Source organism: Coregonus lavaretus (genome assembly GCF_964263955.1).
Source record: "Coregonus lavaretus genome assembly, chromosome: 6".
In the NCBI taxonomy this organism is placed as follows: Eukaryota; Metazoa; Chordata; class Actinopteri; order Salmoniformes; family Salmonidae; genus Coregonus; species Coregonus lavaretus.
The window spans coordinates 64,401,084-64,421,472 of record NC_139993.1 but is presented as its reverse complement, the minus strand read 5'-3'; the positions used below and the strand labels follow the sequence as shown (position 1 = coordinate 64,421,472).

At 45.4% G+C, this 20,389-nt stretch overlaps 1 protein-coding gene across 2 annotated transcripts in view; it reads right to left on the bottom strand.

Annotated features, from left to right (window-relative positions):
- LOC311130933 (ras-related protein Rab-6B) overlaps positions 1-20,389 on the bottom strand; it is a gene marked incomplete at both ends in the record, with an annotated part of 129,871 nt that overhangs the window by 56,096 nt on the left and 53,386 nt on the right. The window contains 3 exons of one of the 2 annotated variants that reach the window (XM_084163745.1): positions 3,655-3,766; positions 8,347-8,452; positions 10,178-10,231. In XM_084163745.1, the coding sequence (XP_084019871.1) occupies positions 3,655-3,766; positions 8,347-8,452; positions 10,178-10,231 (272 nt within the window). The remainder of the gene's footprint in view (positions 1-3,654; positions 3,767-8,346; positions 8,453-10,177; positions 10,232-20,389) is intronic. The other variant, XM_084163746.1, reaches the window with a different exon arrangement.

The following is a 20,389-nucleotide window of genomic DNA, read 5'->3' as shown; positions in this document are numbered from 1 at the left end:
TGACCAGCTCGGAAACCGGATTGCATAGCGGAGAAGGTACGGTGGTATTCGAAATGGTCGATGATCTGTTTGTTAACTTGGCTTTCGAATACTTTCGAAAGGCAGGGCAGGATGGATATAGGTCTGTAGCAGTTTGGATCTAGAGTGTCACCCCCTTTGAAGAGGGGGATGACCGCGGCAGCTTTCCAATCTCTGGGGTCTCAGACGTTATGAAAGAGAGGTTGAACAGACTAGTAATAGGGGTTGCGACAATTTCGGCGGCTAGTTTTAGAAAGAAAGGGTCCAGATTGTCTAGCCCAGCTGATTTGTAGGGGTCCAGATTTTGCAGCGCTTTCAAAACATCAGCTGTCTGAATTTGTGTGAAGGAGAAGCGGGGGGGGCATGGGCAAGTTGCAGCAGAGGGTGCAGAGTTGGTGGCCGGGTTAGTGGTAGCCAGGTGGAAAGCATGGCCAGCCGTAGCAAAATGCTTGTTGAAATTCTCGATTATTGTAGATTTATCGGTGGTGATAGTGTTTCCTAGCCTCAGTGCAGTGGGCAGCTGGGAGGAAGTGCTCTTATTCTCCATGGACTTTACAGTGTCCCAAAACTTTTTGGAGTTAGTGCTACAGGATGCAAATTTCTGTTTGAAAAAGTTAGCCTTTGCTTTCCTGACTGCTTGTGTATATTGGTTCCTAACTTCCCTGAAAAGTTGCATATCGCGGGGGCTATTTGATGCTAATGCTGTACGCCACAGGATGTTTTTGTGCTGGTCAAGGGCAGTCAAGTCTGAGGAGAACCAGGGGCTATATCGGTTCTTAGTTCTGTATTTTTTGAATGGGGCATGTTTATTTAAGATTGAGAGGAAATTACTTTTAAGGAACAACCAGGCATCCTCTACTGACGGAATGAGATCTATATCCATCCAGGATACCTGGGCCAGGTCAATTAGGAAGGCCTCCTCGCTAAAGTGTTTTAGGGAGCGTTTGACAGTGATGAGGGGTGGTCGTTTGACCGCGGACCCGTTACGGACGCAGGCAATAAGGCAGTGATCGCTGAGATCCTGGTTGAAGACAGCTGAGGTGTATTTAGAGGGTATGTTAGTCAGGATGATATCTATGAGGGTACCCATGTTTAAGGATTTAGGGTTGTACCTGGTAGGTTCGTTGATAATTTGCGTGAGGTTGAGGGCATCTAGCTTGGATTGTAGGATGGCTGGGGTATTAAGCATATCCCAATTTAGGTCACCAAGCAGTACAAACTCAGAGGATAAATGGGGGGCAATCAATTCACATATGGTGTCCAGGGCACAGCTGGGGGCTGAGGGGGGTCTGTAGCAAGCGGCAACAGTGAGAGACTTATTTCTGGAAAGGTGCATCATACAGGGATGATTTCTGTATTTTGGAAGTTACATATCTTGAGAACTTGATTGCTGACAAGCAAAACACTTTGGGAATATGTCAACAATGGAGTAGTGAAACAAATACCAAAGGATAGTTTTTGGTGGAGTTTTCCTTTAACACACTGCAACATGGCTACAGGACAGCCCAGCCTTAACACACTACAACATATATACAGGACAGCCCACCCTTAACACACTGCAACATGTCTACACACCAGCCTTAACACACTGCAACATGGCTACAGGACAGCCTTTTGCTCTTATTAATATCTCATGTGGTAGCTAGCTGATCTAATCCCTGTCCTACAGCCTGATCTAATCCCTGTCCTACAGCCTGATCTAATCCCTGTCCTACAGCCTGATCTAATCCCTGTCCTACAGCCTGCTCTAATCCCTGTTCTACAGCCTGCTCTAATCCCCGTCCTACAGCCTGCTCTAATCCCTGTCATACAGCCTGCTCTAATCCCTGTCATACAGCCTGATCTAATCCCTGTCCTACAGCCTGATCTAATCCCTGTCATACAACCTGATCTAATCCCTGATCTAATCCCTGTCATACAGCCTGATCTAATCCCTGTCCTACAGCCTGCTCTAATCCCTGTTCTACAGCCTGCTCTAATCCCCGTCCTACAGCCTGCTCTAATCCCTGTCATACAGCCTGCTCTAATCCCTGTCATACAGCCTGATCTAATCCCTGTCCTACAGCCTGATCTAATCCCTGTCATACAACCTGATCTAATCCCTGTCCTACAGCCTGATCTAATCCCTGTCATACAGCCTGATATAATCCCTGTCATACAGCCTGATCTAATCCCTGTCATACAACCTGATCTAATCCCTGTCATACAGCCTGATATAATCCCTGTCATACAGCCTGATCTAATCCCTGTCATACAGCCTGATCTAATCCCTGTCATACAACCTGATCTAATCCCTGTCCTACAGCCTGATCTAATCCCTGTCCTACAGCCTGATCTAATCCCTGTCCTACAGCCTAATCTAATCCCTGTCCTACAGCCTGATCTAATCCCTGTCATACAGCCTAATCTAATCCCTGTCATACAGCCTGCTCTAATACCTGTCCTACAGCCTAATCTAATCCCTGTCCTACTGCCTGCTCTAATCCCTGTCCTACTGCCTGCTCTAATCCCTGTCCTACAGCCTGATCTAATCCCTGTCATACAGCCTGATCTAATCCCTGTCATACAGCCTGATCTAATCCCTGTCATACAGCCTAATCTAATCCCTGTCATACAGCCTGATCTAATCCCTGTCATACAGCCTGCTCTAATCCCTGTCATACAGCCTGATCTAATCACAGTCCTACAGCCTGAAACAGCTTTTATCTGCCGTTATGGCCGCCTTCCTTGAATGTTAATTGACTGATCCAGTCAGTCTGACTCAGGAAACTGCCTTGCACAGCACTTTTTATCTGCCTTCCCTAGATCAATTAGACACTGGGGGTGCGTCCCAAATGGCACCATATTCCCTATATAGTGCACTACTTTTGACCAGGTTTGTGTCAGAATTAGTGCACTATGTAAGGAATAGGGTGCTATTTGGGATCTATCCTCTGGCTCTGAGTATCAGCTGCAGCAGCAGTAGAGCTATGCCTGCCATGTTAACGACCCTGTAAACACTATTATTACTGCGCAGGCTAGAGACGCTGACCATCACTATGAAGTTGGGTTTGTCTTCGTCCCAAATGGGCACCCTATTCCCCGTTATAGTGCTTTACTTTACCCGTAGGGCCGCCTGGTCAAACGTAGTGCACTTTCAAGGGAATAGGGTGCCATTTGGTCTCGTGTGGCTCAGTTGGTAGAGCGTGGCGCTTGCAACGCCAGGGTTGTGGGTTCGATTCCCACAAGGGACCAGTATGGGGAAAAAATATAAAAAATGTATGCACTCACTGATGTGAGTCGCTCTGGATGAGTGCGTCTGCTAAATGATTTAAACACTTAAAAATATAAATATATATTGGATTTAATAGGCTTTGTGTGTGGTGGTTTAGCATGGCCTGTACCAGCCAGAGGTGTCATTGGGTTCGTTGGATACAGATAGAGAGACAGACTGAGGCATACCACTCTATGTCTTCATGTTTAATTAAATGTGTCTGAAGCCTGAAAAACACCAACTAAAAGCCTTGTCACTCCCCCGGTCCATAAATAAGACCCTTGCTTTTGAACACAGCATGACATGCATGTGGCTCCTACCACAGTCCTCATCATCCGTCTGAGGCTGCTACAGAAATCATGACCGAATGTAACACTTCATACCTCTTGTCTCCCAAGTCTGTTTTGTTGCCGACGAGCATGATAATGACATCACTTCCTCTCTCTGTTCTGACATCATCGATCCATTTGGAAGTTTGCTGGAAGGAGTTCACATCTGTTGAGGAATAGCAGAAGCAAAATGGTATTTCAAGTGGATTCAATATCAGATATTGTTTAAACTTGCCTTTTGCCAAAAACTTGCCTTTTGCGCATACAATGTATACAGACACACTGAATAAATTCAATATTCACAAATGTAATTTGCATATCACCTCAGATATAAGATGAAAATAACAAATGTTAGACAATTTCTAAGTGGGTTTGGTAGATTCCACGTACTATTCAGATAGTATTTGATACTATTCCTATCAATCCATTCCTATTGACTTGACACACCCCACTTCCATTCAGAACGCAGGACTGGGTGTTCCTGTGATCAAAGGCTGTACCACATCACAGGGAATTGACAAGGAACACCCACTGCTCCTTCGCTTCAAGGTGAAACGAAAACACAGCCTTCTGGGAAGGGAGCCACGTTAGCTATACAATTAGCTTAAGTGTTCATCTCCTGAGGGTTAGGGTCTTAAAGATGACTGTGTGTGTGTGTGTGTGTGTGTGTGTGTGTGTGTGTGTGTGTGTGTGTGTGTGTGTGTGGTCTTAAACATGACCGGCTCCACTCCATCACAAACATATTAAACCACTGACTCTGATGGACTCAATGGGATCTGAGACAATACAAATGTCACAGTTTATTGTGGAGAACAGAGAAACAACCTGATCAGATCTACAAGGACTGACTTACATGGTTATAGACTGACTTACATGGTTATAGACTGACTTACATGGTTATAGACTGACTTACATGGTTATAGACTGACTTACATGGTTATAGACTGACTTACATAGCTATAGACTGACTTACATAGCTATAGACTGACTTACATGGTTATAGACTGACTTACATGGTTATAGACTGACTTACATAGCTATAGACTGACTTACATAGCTATAGACTGACTTACATAGCTATAGACTGACTTACATGGTTATAGATGGACTTACATGGTTATAGACTGCCTTACATGGTTATAGACTGCCTTACATGGTTATAGACTGACTTACATGGTTATAGACTGACTTACATGGTTATAGACCGACTTACATGGTTATAGACTGACTTACATGGTTATAGACTGACTTACATGGTTATAGACTGATTTACATGGTTATAGACTGATGTACATGGTTATAGACTGACTTCCATGGTTATAGACTGACTTCCATGGTTATAGACTGACTTAAATGGTTATAGACTGACTTAAATGGTTATAGACTGACTTGTATGGTTACACTGCTTTACATGGTTATAGACTGATTTACATGGTTATAGACTGATTTACATGGTTATAGACTGACTTACATGGTTATAGACTAACTTACATGGTTATAGACTGATTTACATGGTTATAGACTGATTTACATGGTTATAGACTGATTTACATGGTTATAGATGACTTACATGGTTATAGACTGATTTACATGGTTATAGACTGATTTACATGGTTATAGATGACTTACATGGTTATAGACTGATTTACATGGTTATTGATGACTTACATGGTTATAGACTGACTTACATGGTTATAGACTGATTTACATGGTTATAGATGACTTACATGGTTATAGACTGATTTACATGGTTATTGATGACTTACATGGTTATAGACTGATTATAAACTTTTACGTGGTTATAGACTGATTTACATGGTTATAGATTACTTACATGGTTATAGATGACTTACATGGTTATAGACTGACTTAAATGGTTATAGACTGACTTAAATGGTTATAGACTGACTTGTATGGTTACACTGCTTTACATGGTTATAGACTGATTATAAACTTTTACGTGGTTATAGACTGATTTACATGGTTATAGATTACTTACATGGTTATAGATGACTTACATGGTTATAGACTGATTTACATGGTTATAGATGACTTACATGGTTATAGATGACTTAAATGGTTATAGACTGATTTACATGGTTGTAGATTACTTACATGGTTATAGACTGATTATAGACTGATTTACATGTTATAGACTGATTTACATGGTTATAGACTGATTATGAACTGATTTACATGGTTATAGACTAATTTATATGGTTATAGACTGATTATGAACTGATTTACATGGTTATAGACTGACTTACATGGTTATAGACCGATTTACATGGTTATAGACTGATTTACATGGTTATAGACTGATTTACATGGTTATAGACTGATTGACTTGTGACGGCCGGCCGCCCAACAACCTGCCCGCTTGACCCTATCCCCTCCTCTCTTCTCCAGACCATCTCCGGTGACCTTCTCCCTTACCTCACCTCGCTGATCAACTCATCCTTGACCGCTGGCTATGTCCCTTCCGTCTTCAAGAGAGCGAGAGTTGCACCCCTTCTCAAAAAACCAACACTCGATCCCTCTGATGTCAACAACTACAGACCAGTATCCCTTCTTTCTTTTCTCTCCAAAACTATTGAGCGTGCCGTCTTTAGCCAACTCTCTTGCTATCTCTCTCAGAATGACCTTCTTGATCCAAACCAGTCAGGTTTCAAGACTGGTCATTCAACTGAGACTGCTCTTCTCTGTGTCACGGAGGCTCTCCGCACTGCTAAAGCTAACTCTCTCCTCTGCTCTTGTCCTTCTAGACCTGTCTGCTGCCTTTGATACTGTGAACCATCAGATCCTCCTCTCCACCCTCTCCGAGCTGGGCATCTCCGGCGCGGCTCACTCTTGGATTGCGTCCTACCTGACCGGTCGCTCCTACCAAGTGGCGTGGCGAGAAGCTGTCTCCACACCACGTGCTCTCACCACAGTTCTAGGCCCTCTCCTATTCTCGCTATACACCAAGTCACTTGGCTCTGTCATATCCTCACATGGCCTCTCCTATCATTGCTACGCAGACGACACACAACTAATCTTCTCCTTTCCCCCTTCTGATAACCAGGTGGCGAATCGCATCTCTGCATGTCTGGCAGACATATCAGTATGGATGACGGATCACCACCTCAAGCTGAACCTTGGCAAGACGGAGCTGCTCTTCCTCCCGGGGAAGTACTGCCCGTTCCATGATCTCGCCATCACGATTGACAACTCCGTTGTGTCCTCCTCCCAGAGTGCGAAGAGCCTTGGCGTGACCCTGGACAACACCCTGTCGTTCTCCACTAACATCAAGGCGGTGACCCGATCCTGTAGGTTCATGCTCTACAACATTCGGAGAGTACGACCCTGCCTTACACAGGAAGCGGCACAGGTCCTAATCCAGGCACTTGTCATCTCCCGTCTGGATTACTGCAACTCGCTGTTGGCTGGGCTCCCTGCCTGTGCCATTAAACCCCTACAACTCATCCAGAATGCTGCAGCCCGTCTGGTGTTCAACCTTCCCAAGTTCTCTCACGTCACCCCGCTCCTCCGCTCACTCCACTGGCTTCCAGTTGAAGCTCGCATCTGCTACAAGACCATGGTGCTTGCCTACGGAGCTGTGAGGGGAACGGCACCTCCGTACCTTCAGGCTCTGATCAGTCCCTACACCCAAACGAGGGCATTGCGTTCATCCACCTCTGGCCTGCTGGCTCCCCTACCTCTGCGGAAGCACAGTTCCCGCTCAGCCCAGTCAAAACTGTTCGCTGCTCTGGCACCCCAATGGTGGAACAAGCTCCCTCACGACGCCAGGACAGCGGAGTCACTCACCACCTTCCGGAGACATTTGAAACCCCACCTCTTTAAGGAATACCTGGGATAGGATAAAGTAATCCTTCTACCCCCCACTTACCCCACCCCACCACGCCCCCCCCCCCCCAAAAAAAAAAAAAAAAACATTGTAAAGTGGTTATCCCACTGGCTATAAGGTGAATGCACCAATTTGTAAGTCGCTCTGGATAAGAGCGTCTGCTAAATGACGTAAATGTAAATGTAAATGTAATGTACATGGTTATAGACTGATTTACATGGTTATATAATGATTTACATGGTTATAGACTGATTTACATGGTTAAAGACTGATTTACATGGTTATAGACTCATTTGCATGGTTATAGACTGATTTACATTGTTATAGACTGATTTACATTGTTATAGACTGATGTACATGGTTATAGACTGATGTACATGGTTATAGACTGATGTACATGGTTATAGACTGATGTACATGGTTATAGACTGATGTACATGGTTATAGACTGATGTACATGGTTATAGACTGATGTACATTGTTATAGACTGATGTACATGGTTATAGACTGATGTACATGGTTATAGACTGATGTACATGGTTATAGACTGATGTACATGGTTATAGACTGATGTACATGGTTATAGACTGATGTACATGGTTATAGACTGATGTACATGGTTATAGACTGATGTACATGGTTATAGACTGATGTACATGGTTATAGACTGATGTACATGGTTATAGACTGATGTACATGGTTATAGACTGATGTACATGGTTTAGACTGATTTAAATGTTTATAGTGCTGCTGCTTACTTAAAGAACCATTATGGAGGAATAAAAGTGTGTGTCCATGGTGTCCTGATTCCAGTCATCATGACAGCATACAATGTGTGTGTGTGTGTGTGTGTGTGTGTGTGTGTGTGTGTGTGTGTACGTGTGTGAGCCCCACTCACTTGTAATATCATACACCACCACGGCCACAGTAGAGTCTCGTATGTAGGAGGGTATGAGGCTCCTGAAGCGCTCCTGTCCTGCCGTGTCCCACAGCTGCAACCTCACCTGGGGATCAGAGAGACACACCTGGGGATCAGAGAGACACCTGGGGATCAGAGAGAGACGCCTGTGGATCAGAGAGAGACACCTGGGGATCAGAGAGAGACACCTGGGGATCAGAGAGAGACACCTGGGGATCAGAGAGAGACACCTGGGGATCAGAGAGAGACACCTGGGGATCAGAGAGACACCTGGGGATCAGAGAGACACATGGGGATCAGAGATACACCTGGGGATCAGAGAGATACACACCTGGGGATCAGAGATACACACCTGGGGATCAGAGATACACACCTGGGGATCAGAGAGAGACACGTGTACATCAAAGAGACACCTTGGGATCAGAGAGAGACACCTGGGGATCAGAGAGACACCTGGGGATCAGAGAGACACACCTGGGGATCAGAGAGACACACCTGGGGATCAGAGAGACACACCTGGGGATCAGAGAGACACACCTGGGGATCAGCGAGAGACACCTGGGGATCAGAGAGAGACACCTGGGGATCAGAGAGAGACACCTGGGGATCAGAGAGACACCTGGGGATCAGCGAGAGACACCTGGGGATCAGAGAGACACACCTGGGTATCAGAGAGACACACCTGGGGATCAGAGAGAGACACCTGGGGATCAGCGAGAGACACCTGTGGATCAGAGAGAGACACCTGGGGATCAGAGAGAGACACCTGGGGATCAGAGAGAGACACCATGGGATCAGAGAGACACACCTGGGGATCAGAGAGACACACCTGGGGATCAGAGAGACACACCTGGGGATCAGAGAGAGACACCTGGGGATCAGAGAGAGACACCTGGGGATCAGAGAGAGACACCTGGGGATCAGAGAGAGACACCTGGGGATCAGAGAGAGACACCATGGCATCAGAGAGAGCCACCTGCGGATCAGAGAGAGACACCTGGGGATCAGAGAGAGACACCTGGGGATCAGAGAGAGACACCTGGGGATCAGAGAGAGACACCATGGGATCAGAGAGAGACACCTGGGGATCAGAGAGAGACACCTGGGGATCAGAGAGAGACACCTGGGGATCAGAGAGACACACCATGGGATCAGAGAGAGCCTGGGGCCGCTGGCTCCCTTACACTGGTCTATTGTGTATCACTGATACACATATAGTGTACACACACACACAGGCAACCAATGTACACACACACACACACAGGCAACCAATGTACACACACACACACACACACACACACACATACACACAGTAGTTCCAACACAAACTATTAACATAAACTCACGCCCCTTGATCCCCATTGACACCTTCTCAATGTCAGGGTATGTAAAAGACGTGCTTAACCATGGCACAGACAGACATGCACACATGTTAGATTGTATAAATTTACATTTCTTATGCCATGGACATGACATCAATGTCAGGCCTACTTCAACTGACGCGTGTGTGTGTGTGTGTGTGTGTGTGTGGACCAATCACTGTATATATTAAGGGTTCAAGACCCACAAACCGTGGGCTGCATCCCAAATGGCACCCTATTCCCTATGTAGTGCACTACTTTTAAACAGAGGCCCGTGGGGAATAGGGTGCCATTTGGCACACCTGTATATCTAACACTGAGGGGACGATATTTCACAGTGACAAGGTGTGGACCTGGTGCTGACATTGAAATGGCAGTAAAGCGCCGTGGATTATGAACAAATTAACATATTCTCTGTGTATCTGTGTGTTTTAGATTGAGCTACTTACCGTTCGGTCTTCCAAGTACATCGTTTTTGAAAGGAAGTCTATTCCGATTGTGGCCTGAAATTAGAAAAAATATGGTGTTAATGGCCTTGAGGACTGTGGAGTGTTAATGGCCTTGAGGACTGTGGAGTGTTAATGGTTTTGAGGACTGTGGAGTGTTAATGGCTTTGAGGACTGTGGAGTGTTAATGGCTTTGAGGACTGTGTAGTGTTAATAGATTGAGGACTGTGTAGTGTTAATGATGAGGACTGTGGAGTGTTATGGCTTTGAGGACTGTGGAGTGTTAATGTCCTTGAGGACTGTGGAGTGTTTATGGTACAGTAGATATCCGACTGAGCCCAGTACAGTACAGTAGATATCTGACTAAGCCCAGTACAGTAGATGTTGGAAGGGATGAGGACTGTGTAGTGTTAATGATGAGGACTGTGGAGTGTTATGGCTTTGAGGACTGTGGAGTGTTAATGTCCTTGAGGACTGTGGAGTGTTTATGGTACAGTAGATATCCGACTGAGCCCAGTACAGTACAGTAGATATCTGACTAAGCCCAGTACAGTAGATGTTGGAAGGGATCAGCCCTGTGTACAGTACAGTAGATGTTTGAAGGGATCAGCCCTGTGTACAGTACAGTAGATGTTTGAAGGGATCAGCCCTGTGTACAGTACAGTAGATGTTTGAAGGGATCAGCCCTGCGTACAGTACAGTAGATGTTTGAAGGGATCAGCCTTGCGTACAGTACAGTAGATGTTTGAAGGGATCAGCCCTGCGTACAGTAGATGTTTGAAGGGATCAGCCCTGCGTACAGTACAGTAGATGTTTGAAGGGATCAGCCCTGTGTACAGTACAGTAGATGTTTGAAGGGATCAGCCCTGTGTACAGTACAGTAGATGTTTGAAGGGATCAGCCCTGCGTACAGTACAGTAGATGTTTGAAGGGATCAGCCTTGCGTACAGTACAGTAGATGTTTGAAGGGATCAGCCCTGCGTACAGTACAGTAGATGTTTGAAGGGATCAGCCCTGCGTACAGTACAGTAGATGTTTGAAGGGATCAGCCCTGTGTACAGTACAGTAGATGTTTGAAGGGATCAGCCCTGCGTACAGTACAGTAGATGTTTGAAGGGATCAGCCCTGTGTACAGTACAGTAGATGTTTGAAGGGATCAGCCCTGTGTACAGTACAGTAGATGTTTGAAGGGATCAGCCCTGTGTACAGTACAGTAGATGTTTGAAGGGATCAGCCCTGCGTACAGTACAGTAGATGTTTGAAGGGATCAGCCCTGCGTACAGTACAGTAGATGTTTGAAGGGATCAGCCCTGTGTACAGTACAGTAGATGTTTGAAGGGATCAGCCCTGTGTACAGTACAGTCGATGTTTGAAGGGATCAGCCCTGTGTACAGTACAGTAGATGTTTGAAGGGATCAGCCCTGTGTACAGTACAGTAGATGTTTGAAGGGATCAGCCCTGTGTACAGTACAGTAGATGTTTGAAGGGATCAGCCCTGCGTACAGTACAGTAGATGTTTGAAGGGATCAGCCTTGCGTACAGTACAGTAGATGTTTGAAGGGATCAGCCCTGCGTACAGTACAGTAGATGTTTGAAGGGATCAGCCCTGCGTACAGTACAGTAGATGTTTGAAGGGATCAGCCCTGTGTACAGTACAGTAGATGTTTGAAGGGATCAGCCCTGTGTACAGTACAGTAGATGTTTGAAGGAATCAGCCCTGTGTACAGTACAGTAGATGTTTGAAGGGATCAGCCCTGTGTACAGTACAGTAGATGTTTGAAGGGATCAGCCCTGCGTACAGTACAGTCGATGTTTGAAGGGATCAGCCCTGTGTACAGTACAGTAGATGTTTGAAGGGATCAGCCCTGTGTACAGTACAGTCGATGTTTGAAGGGATCAGCCCTGTGTACAGTACAGTAGATGTTTGAAGGGATCAGCCCTGTGTACAGTACAGTAGATGTTTGAAGGGATCAGCCCTGTGTACAGTACAGTAGATGTTTGAAGGGATCAGCCCTGTGTACAGTACAGTAGATGTTTGAAGGGATCAGCCCTGTGTACAGTACAGTAGATGTTTGAAGGGATCAGCCCTGTGTACAGTACAGTAGATGTTTGAAGGGATCAGCCCTGTGTACAGTACAGTAGATGTTTGAAGGGATCAGCCCTGTGTACAGTACAGTAGATGTTTGAAGGGATCAGCCCTGTGTACAGTACAGTAGATGTTTGAAGGGATCAGCCCTGCGTACAGTACAGTAGATGTTTGAAGGGATCAGCCCTGTGTACAGTACAGTAGATGTTTGAAGGGATCAGCCCTGTGTACAGTACAGTAGATGTTTGAAGGGATCAGCCCTGCGTACAGTACAGTAGATGTTTGAAGGGATCAGCCCTGTGTACAGTACAGTAGATGTTTGAAGGGATCAGCCCTGTGTACAGTACAGTAGATGTTTGAAGGGATCAGCCCTGCGTACAGTACAGTAGATGTTTGAAGGGATCAGCCCTGTGTACAGTACAGTAGATGTTTGAAGGGATCAGCCCTGTGTACAGTACAGTAGATGTTTGAAGGGATCAGCCCTGTGTACAGTACAGTAGATGTTTGAAGGGATCAGCCCTGTGTACAGTACAGTAGATGTTTGAAGGGATCAGCCCTGTGTACAGTACAGTAGATGTTTGAAGGGATCAGCCCTGCGTACAGTACAGTAGATGTTTGAAGGGATCAGCCCTGCGTACAGTACAGTAGATGTTTGAAGGGATCAGCCCTGTGTACAGTACAGTCGATGTTTGAAGGGATCAGCCCTGTGTACAGTACAGTAGATGTTTGAAGGGATCAGCCCGGTGTACAGTACAGTAGATGTTGGAAGGGATCAGCCCGGTGTACAGTACAGTAGATGTTGGAAGGGATCAGCCCTGTGTACAGTACAGTAGATGTTTGAAGGGATCAGCCCGGTGTACAGTACAGTAGATGTTGGAAGGGATCAGTCCTGTGTACAGTACAGTAGATGTTTGAAGGGATCAGCCCTGTGTACAGTCGGAGCGCCCAGGCTACTGTGTCTAGTCCTGCCAATAGAGATAAGGCTGATGTTGACCATGTACTAAAGCACTCATGATATCAGATAGGAAGCCGCACATGGTTTCAGGCAGCTCCTTCTGTGCATTGCATCTTCTATATTGGTAGCAGTTATATCAATGAATATGGACAGCTGAAAATCTATAATCTTTACACATTATTGTTGTATAATGCGAGCAGAGTGGTAGATTAACGTCTATATACACTGAGTGTGCAAAACATTAAGAACACCTTCTTAATATTGAGTGTGACTCTACAAGGTGTCGAAAGCATTCCACAGGGATGCTGGCCCATGTTGACTCCAATGCTTTTCACAGTTGTGTCAAGTTGGCTGGATGTCCTTTGGGTGGTGGACCATTCTTGATACACACGGGAAACTGTTGAGCGTGAAAAACCAAGCAGTTCTTGACACCAACCGGTGCGCCTGGCACCTACTACCATACCCCGTTCAAAGGCACTTCAATCTTTTGTCTTGCCCATTCACCCTCTGAATGCCACACATACACAATCCATGTCTCAATTGTCTCAAGGCTTTAAAATCCTTCTTTAACCTGTCTCCTCCCCGTCATCTACACTGATTGAAGTGGATTTAACAAGTGACATCAATAGGGACCATAGCTTTCACCTGGATTCACCAGGTCACTCTATGTCATGGAAAGAGCAGGTGTTCATAATTTTTTGTACACTCAGTGTATATGCCAGCAAACACTGAAAACCATAGAATAATGCACTGATAGTGTAATGTGTTGGAAATGGAAATGGGATCATCTAGAATAATCATTAACAGTAATCCACTTGTCTTACATTGTCCCCTAATCACTAAACCTGCAGTGTGGAGCCTTGAAGCCGGGGGAGCCTGCAGTATTGGAGCCGAGGCTTGGAGTCAGTTGAGTTTGCAGTGTTGGAACCCTGCATGGAGTGCTGCATGGAGCCAGAGAAACCTGCAGCATTGGGGCCTTGGAGACAGGGGGAGCCCTGCAGCATTGGAGCCCCGGAGCTGCTGCCCAGCGGGGTGGCCCCTGCCTGGTCTGCCCACTCTGACAGAGCTGGCCGTCAGCAGCTTGATCACGATCCCATTACCCTGGCGATGCCAGCCAATGCGGCGGGCAGTAAAGACTTACTCAGGCTCCTCTGGCATTAGGAACAGGGACTTTATATATGGTCCTTCTCCTCCATTCTCCCACAGCCAGATCAACTGGACTCTCACTGCAACCTGATTGTCTCTAGTTCAGATTAAAATATAAAGAAATACCTAAAACATAGTCGAGGACGATGATAACCTATCAAGAAAGCTCTTTAGTCAGATTGGGTTGGAAAACCTAGAGGAGATATATTACTAAGTCCATGAATTAAATAGTGTCATGAAAAAAGGATCAAACAGTTGACATTCCTCAATATTAGATAAAGTCCTGTTGAAAGAGAAGCCACAGAGGTGTTTGTTGTTTTAATGTTGAATGGCAGAGCCAGGCATCCTCTCTGGGTTATATATAGAATGCCACACACAGAGAGAAGCACTGTGCTGCACGAACAGACAAAATAATTCATAACTCTTTCATTATTAACCAATCACACATCATCGTTAAAGTATGCCCCAGCTTCCTGCCCCTGCATGGCCTCTCAACCAATGACTGCCGGGGGAAGAGGTAATCAACCAATGACTGCTGGGGGAACAGAAAATCAACAAATGACTGCTGGAAGAAGAAGGATTCAATCAATGACTGCTGGGAGAAGAAGGATTCAACCAAAAACTGCTGGGGGAAGAAGGATTCAACCAATGACTGCTGGGGGAAGAAAGATTCAACCAATGACTGCTGGGAGAAGAAGGATTCAACCAATGACTGCTGGGGGAAGAAGGATTCATCCAATGACTGCTGGGAGAAGAAAGATTCAACCAATGACTGATGGGAGAAGAAGGATTCAACCAATGACTGCTGCGGGAAGAAGGATTCAACCAATGACTGCTGGGGGAAGAAGGATTCAACCAATGACTGCTGGGGGAAGAAGGATTCAACCAATGACTGCTGGGGGAAGAGAAAATCAACCAATGACTGCTGGAAGAAGAAGGATTCAACCAATGACTGCTGGGGGAAGAAGGATTCAACCAATGACTGCTGGGAGAAGAAGGATTCAACCAATCACTGCTGGGAGAAGAAGGATTCAACCAATGACTGCTGGGGGAAGAAGGATTCAACCAATGACTGCTGGGAGAAGAAGGATTCAACCAATGACTGCTGGGGGAAGAAGGATTCAACCAATGACTGCTGGAGGAAGAAGGATTCAACCAATGACTGCTGGGGGAGGAAGGATTCAACCAATGACTGCTGGGGGAAGAAGGATTCAACCAATGACTGCTGGGGGAAGAAAGATTCAACCAATGACTGCTGGGAGAAGAAGGATTCAACCAATGACTGCTGGGGGAAGAAGGATTCATCCAATGACTGCTGGGAGAAGAAAGATTCAACCAATGACTGCTAGAGGAAGAAGGATTCAACCAATGACTGCTGGGGGAGGAAGGATTCAACCAATGACTGCTGGGGGAAGAAGGATTCAACCAATGACTGCTGGGGGAGGAAGGATTCAACCAATGACTGCTGTGGGAGGAAGGATTCAACCAATGACTGCTGGGGGAAGAAGGATTCAACCAATGACTGCTGGGGGAGGAAGGGGAACAGAACGGTTCTAATATCAGGAAAGACATTTGTTCCGAATTAGAACACCATGCAGCATTAGACAGAAAATAAAATGAATGTTTTTTCATAAGGGTTATATGAAGTGGAGGGGTGCATTCCTGTTGGCATTTTCCATGATATGGGCGGTCAGTCAGATATATTACTAAGTCCATGAATTAAATAGTGTCATGAAAAAAGGATCAAACAGTTGGCATTCCTCAATATTAGATAAAGTCCTGTTGAAAGAGAAGCCACAGAGGTGTTTGTTGTTTTAATGTTGAATGGCAGAGCCAGGCATCCTCTCTGGGTTATATATAGAATGCCACACACAGAGAGAAGCACTGTGCTGCACGAACAGACAAAATAATTCATAACTCTTTCATTATTAACCAATCACACATCATCGTTAAAGTATGCCCCAGCTTCCTGCCCCTGCATGGCCTCTCAACCAATGACTGCCGGGGGAAGAGGTAATCAACCAATGACTGCTGGGGGAAGAGAAAATCAACCAATGACTGCTGGAGGAAGAAGGATTCAACCAATGACTGCTGGGAGAAGAAGGATTCAACCAATCACTGCTGGGAGAAGAAGGATTCAACCAATGACTGCTGGGGGAAGAAGGATTCAACCAATGACTGCTGGAGGAAGAAGGATTCAACCAATGACTGCTGGGGGAGGAAGGATTCAACCAATGACTGCTGGGGGAAGAAGGATTCAACCAATGACTGCTGGGGGAGGAAGGATTCAACCAATGACTGCTGGGGGAGGAAGGATTCAACCAATGACTGCTGGGGGAAGAAGGATTCAACCAATGACTGCTGGGGGAGGAAGGATTCAACCAATGACTGCTGTGGGAAGAAGGATTCAACCAATGACTGCTGGGAAAAGAAGGATTCAACCAATGACTGCTGGGGGAAGAAGGATTCAACCAAGGGCCAAACTGAGCAATCGGGAGAGAAGGGCCTTGGTCAGGGAAGTGACCAAGAACCCGATGTGGTCACTCTGATAGAGCTCCAGAGTTCCTCTGTGGGAGAACCTTCCAGAAGGACAACCATCTCTGCAGCACTCCACCAATCAGGCCTTTATGGTAGAGTGGCCAGACGGAAGCCACTCCTCAGTAAAAGGCACATGACAGTCCGCTTGGAGTTTGCCAAAAGGCACCTAAAGGACTCTCAGACCATGAGAAACAAGATTCTCTGGTCTGATGAAACCAAGATTGAACTCTTTGGCCTGAATGCCAAGCGTCATGTCTGGAGGAAAGCTGGCACCATCCCTACGGTGAAGCACGGTGGTGGCAGTATCCTGCTGTGGGGATGTTTTTCAGTGGCAGGGAATAGGAGACTAGTCAGGATCGAGGGAAAGATGAACGGAACAAAGTACAGAGAGAGATCCTTGATGAAAACCTGCTCCAGAGCGCTCAGGACCTCAGACTGGGGCGAAGGTTCACCTTCCAACAAGACAACGACCCTAAGCACACAGCTGAGACAACGCAGGAGTGGCTTCGGGACAAGTCTCTGAATGTCTTCGAGTGGCCCAGCCAGAGCCCGGACTTGAACCCGATCTAACATCTCAGGAGAGACCTGAAAATAGCTGTGCAGCGACGCTCCCCATCTAACCTGACAGAGCTTGAGAGGATCTGCAGAGAAGAATGGGAGAAACTCCCTAAATACAGGTGTGCCAAGCTTGTAGCGTCATACCCAAGAAGACTTGAGGCTGTAATCACTGCCAAAGGCACTTCAACAAAGTACTGAGTATGAATACTTATGTAAATGTAATATTTCAGTTTTTATTTATAATAAATGTGCCAAAATTTCCACAAACCTGTTTTTGCTTTGTCATTATGGGGTATTGTTTGTAGATTGATGAGGGGAAAAAACTATTGAATCCATTTTGGAATAAGGCTGTAATGTAACAAAATGTGGAAAAAGTCAAGGGGTCTGAATACTTTCCGAAATGCAATGTATGTATCTGCATTCTGACAAATCATCTGACAAAATATCAGGTAAAACTACAAGCAACAGCCTTGATCTAAGATCCTCCCCTACCTTGGGGACTGTATAAGCTATGAAGCACAACTCCCCTGACGAGATAAGGACTTGTCGTTTACCAAATAGGTATTTCTTCTGTATACCCCCCCTACCTTGTCACAACACAACTGATTGGCTCAAATGCCTTAAGAAGGAAAGAAATTCCACAAATGAACTTTTAACAAGGCACACCTGTTAATTGAAATGCATTCCAGGTGACTACCTCATGAAGCTGGTTGAGAGAATGCCAAGAGAGTGCAAAGCTGTCATCAAGGCAAAGGGTGGCTATTTGAAGAATCTCAAATATAAAATATATTTTGATTTGTTTAACACTTTTTTGGTTACTACATGATTCCATATGTGTTACTTCATAGTTTTGATGTCTTCACTATTATTCTAAAATGTAAAAAATAGAAAAAAATTAAGAAAAAACCTTGAATGAGTAGGTGTTCAAAAAACTTTTGACCGGTAGTATATATATATATATATATTATTTTTTTTACACTGTTTGGACAAAAAAACGCTAAAGAATTTCAATGGGAGAAAAATCCCTGCATACACAGGGAGTCTGAATGACCTCTTCATCACCTCTCCCCATGGCCAACTCCCTGTGTCATACATAATATCATACACACATTCAAGAAAAGTTACAGTGAGGGAAAAAAGTATTTGATCCCCTGCTGATTTTGTACGTTTGCCCACTGACAAAGAAATGATCAGTCTATAATTTTAATGGTAGGTTTATTTGAACAGTGAGAGACAGAATAACAACAAAATCAGAAATGTTATAAATTGATTTGCATTTTAATGAGGGAAATAAGTATTTGACCCCCTCTCAATCAGAAAGATTTCTGGCTCCCAGGTGTCTTTTATACAGGTAACGAGCTGAGATTAGGAGCACACTCTTAAAGGGAGTGTTCCTAATCTCAGTTTGTTACCTGTATAAAAGACACCTGTCCACAGAAGCAATCAATCAATCAGATTTCAAACTCTCCACCATGGCCAAGACCAAAGAGCTCTCCAAGGATGTCAGGGACAAGATTGTAGACCTACACAAGGCTGGAATGGGCTACAAGACCATCGCCAAGCAGCTTGGTGAGAAGGTGACAACAGTTGGTGCGATTATTCGCAAATGGAAGAAACACAAAATAACTGTCAATTTCCCTCGGCCTGGGGCTCCATGCAAGATCTCACCTTGTGGAGTTGCAATGATCATGAGAACGGTGAGGAATCAGCCCAGAACTACACGGGAGGATCTTGTCAATGATCTCAAGGCAGCTGGGACCATAGTCACCAAGAAAACAATTGGTAACACACTACGCCGTGAAGGACTGAAATCCTGCAGCGCCCGCAAGGTCCCCCTGCTCAAGAAAGCACATATACAGGCCCGTCTGAAGTTTGCCAATGAACATCTGAATGATTCAGAGGAGAACTGGGTGAAAGTGTTGTGGTCAGATGAGACCAAAATTGAGCTCTTTGGCATCAACTCAACTCGCCGTGTTTGGAGGAGGAGGAATGCTGCCTATGACCCCAAGAACACCATCCCCACCGTCAAACATGGAGGTGGACACATTATGCTTTGGGGGTGTTTTTCTGATAAGGGGACAGGACAACTTCACCGCATCAAAGGGACGATGGACGGGGCCATGTACCGTCAAATCTTGGGTGAGAACCTCCTTCCCTCAGCCAGGGCATTGAAAATGGGTCGTGGATGGGTATTCCAGCATGACAATGACCCAAAACACACGGCCAAGGCAACAAAGGAGTGGCTCAAGAAGAAGCACATTAAGGTCCTGGAGTGGCCTAGCCAGTCTCCAGACCTTAATCCCATAGAAAATCTGTGGAGGGAGCTGAAGGTTCGAGTTGCCAAACGTCAGCCTCAAAACCTTAATGACTTGGAGTAGATCTGCAAAGAGGAGTGGGACAAAATCCCTCCTGAGATGTGTGCAAACCTTGTGGCCAACTACAAGAAACTTCTGACCTCTGTGATTGCCAACAAGGGTTTTGCCACCAAGTACTAAGTCATGTTTTGCAGAGGGGTCAAATACTTATTTCCCTCATTAAAATGCAAATAAATTTATAACATTTTTGACATGCGTTTTTCTGGATTTTTTTGTTGTTATTCTGTCTCTCACTGTTCAAATAAACGTACCATTAAAATTATAGACTGATCATGTATTTGTCAGTGGGCAAACGTACAAAATCAGCAGGGGATCAAATACTTTTTTCCCTCACTGTATACACACCCTGAAAACACCGAAACCCAATAGATTGAAAAAAATTCAGTCGCTCCCACAAGCTCTCCTGCTTCCCGACTCACTCCCAGCATGCACTCCGACAAGAGAGAGAGAGAGAGAGAGAGAGAGAGGCAGAGGCAGGCACCTGGCAGAACTAAAAGACTCAGAGATCCTCCACCATGATTTCAGATTGCTCAAGTGAACAGCAAACCTGGTTTTTA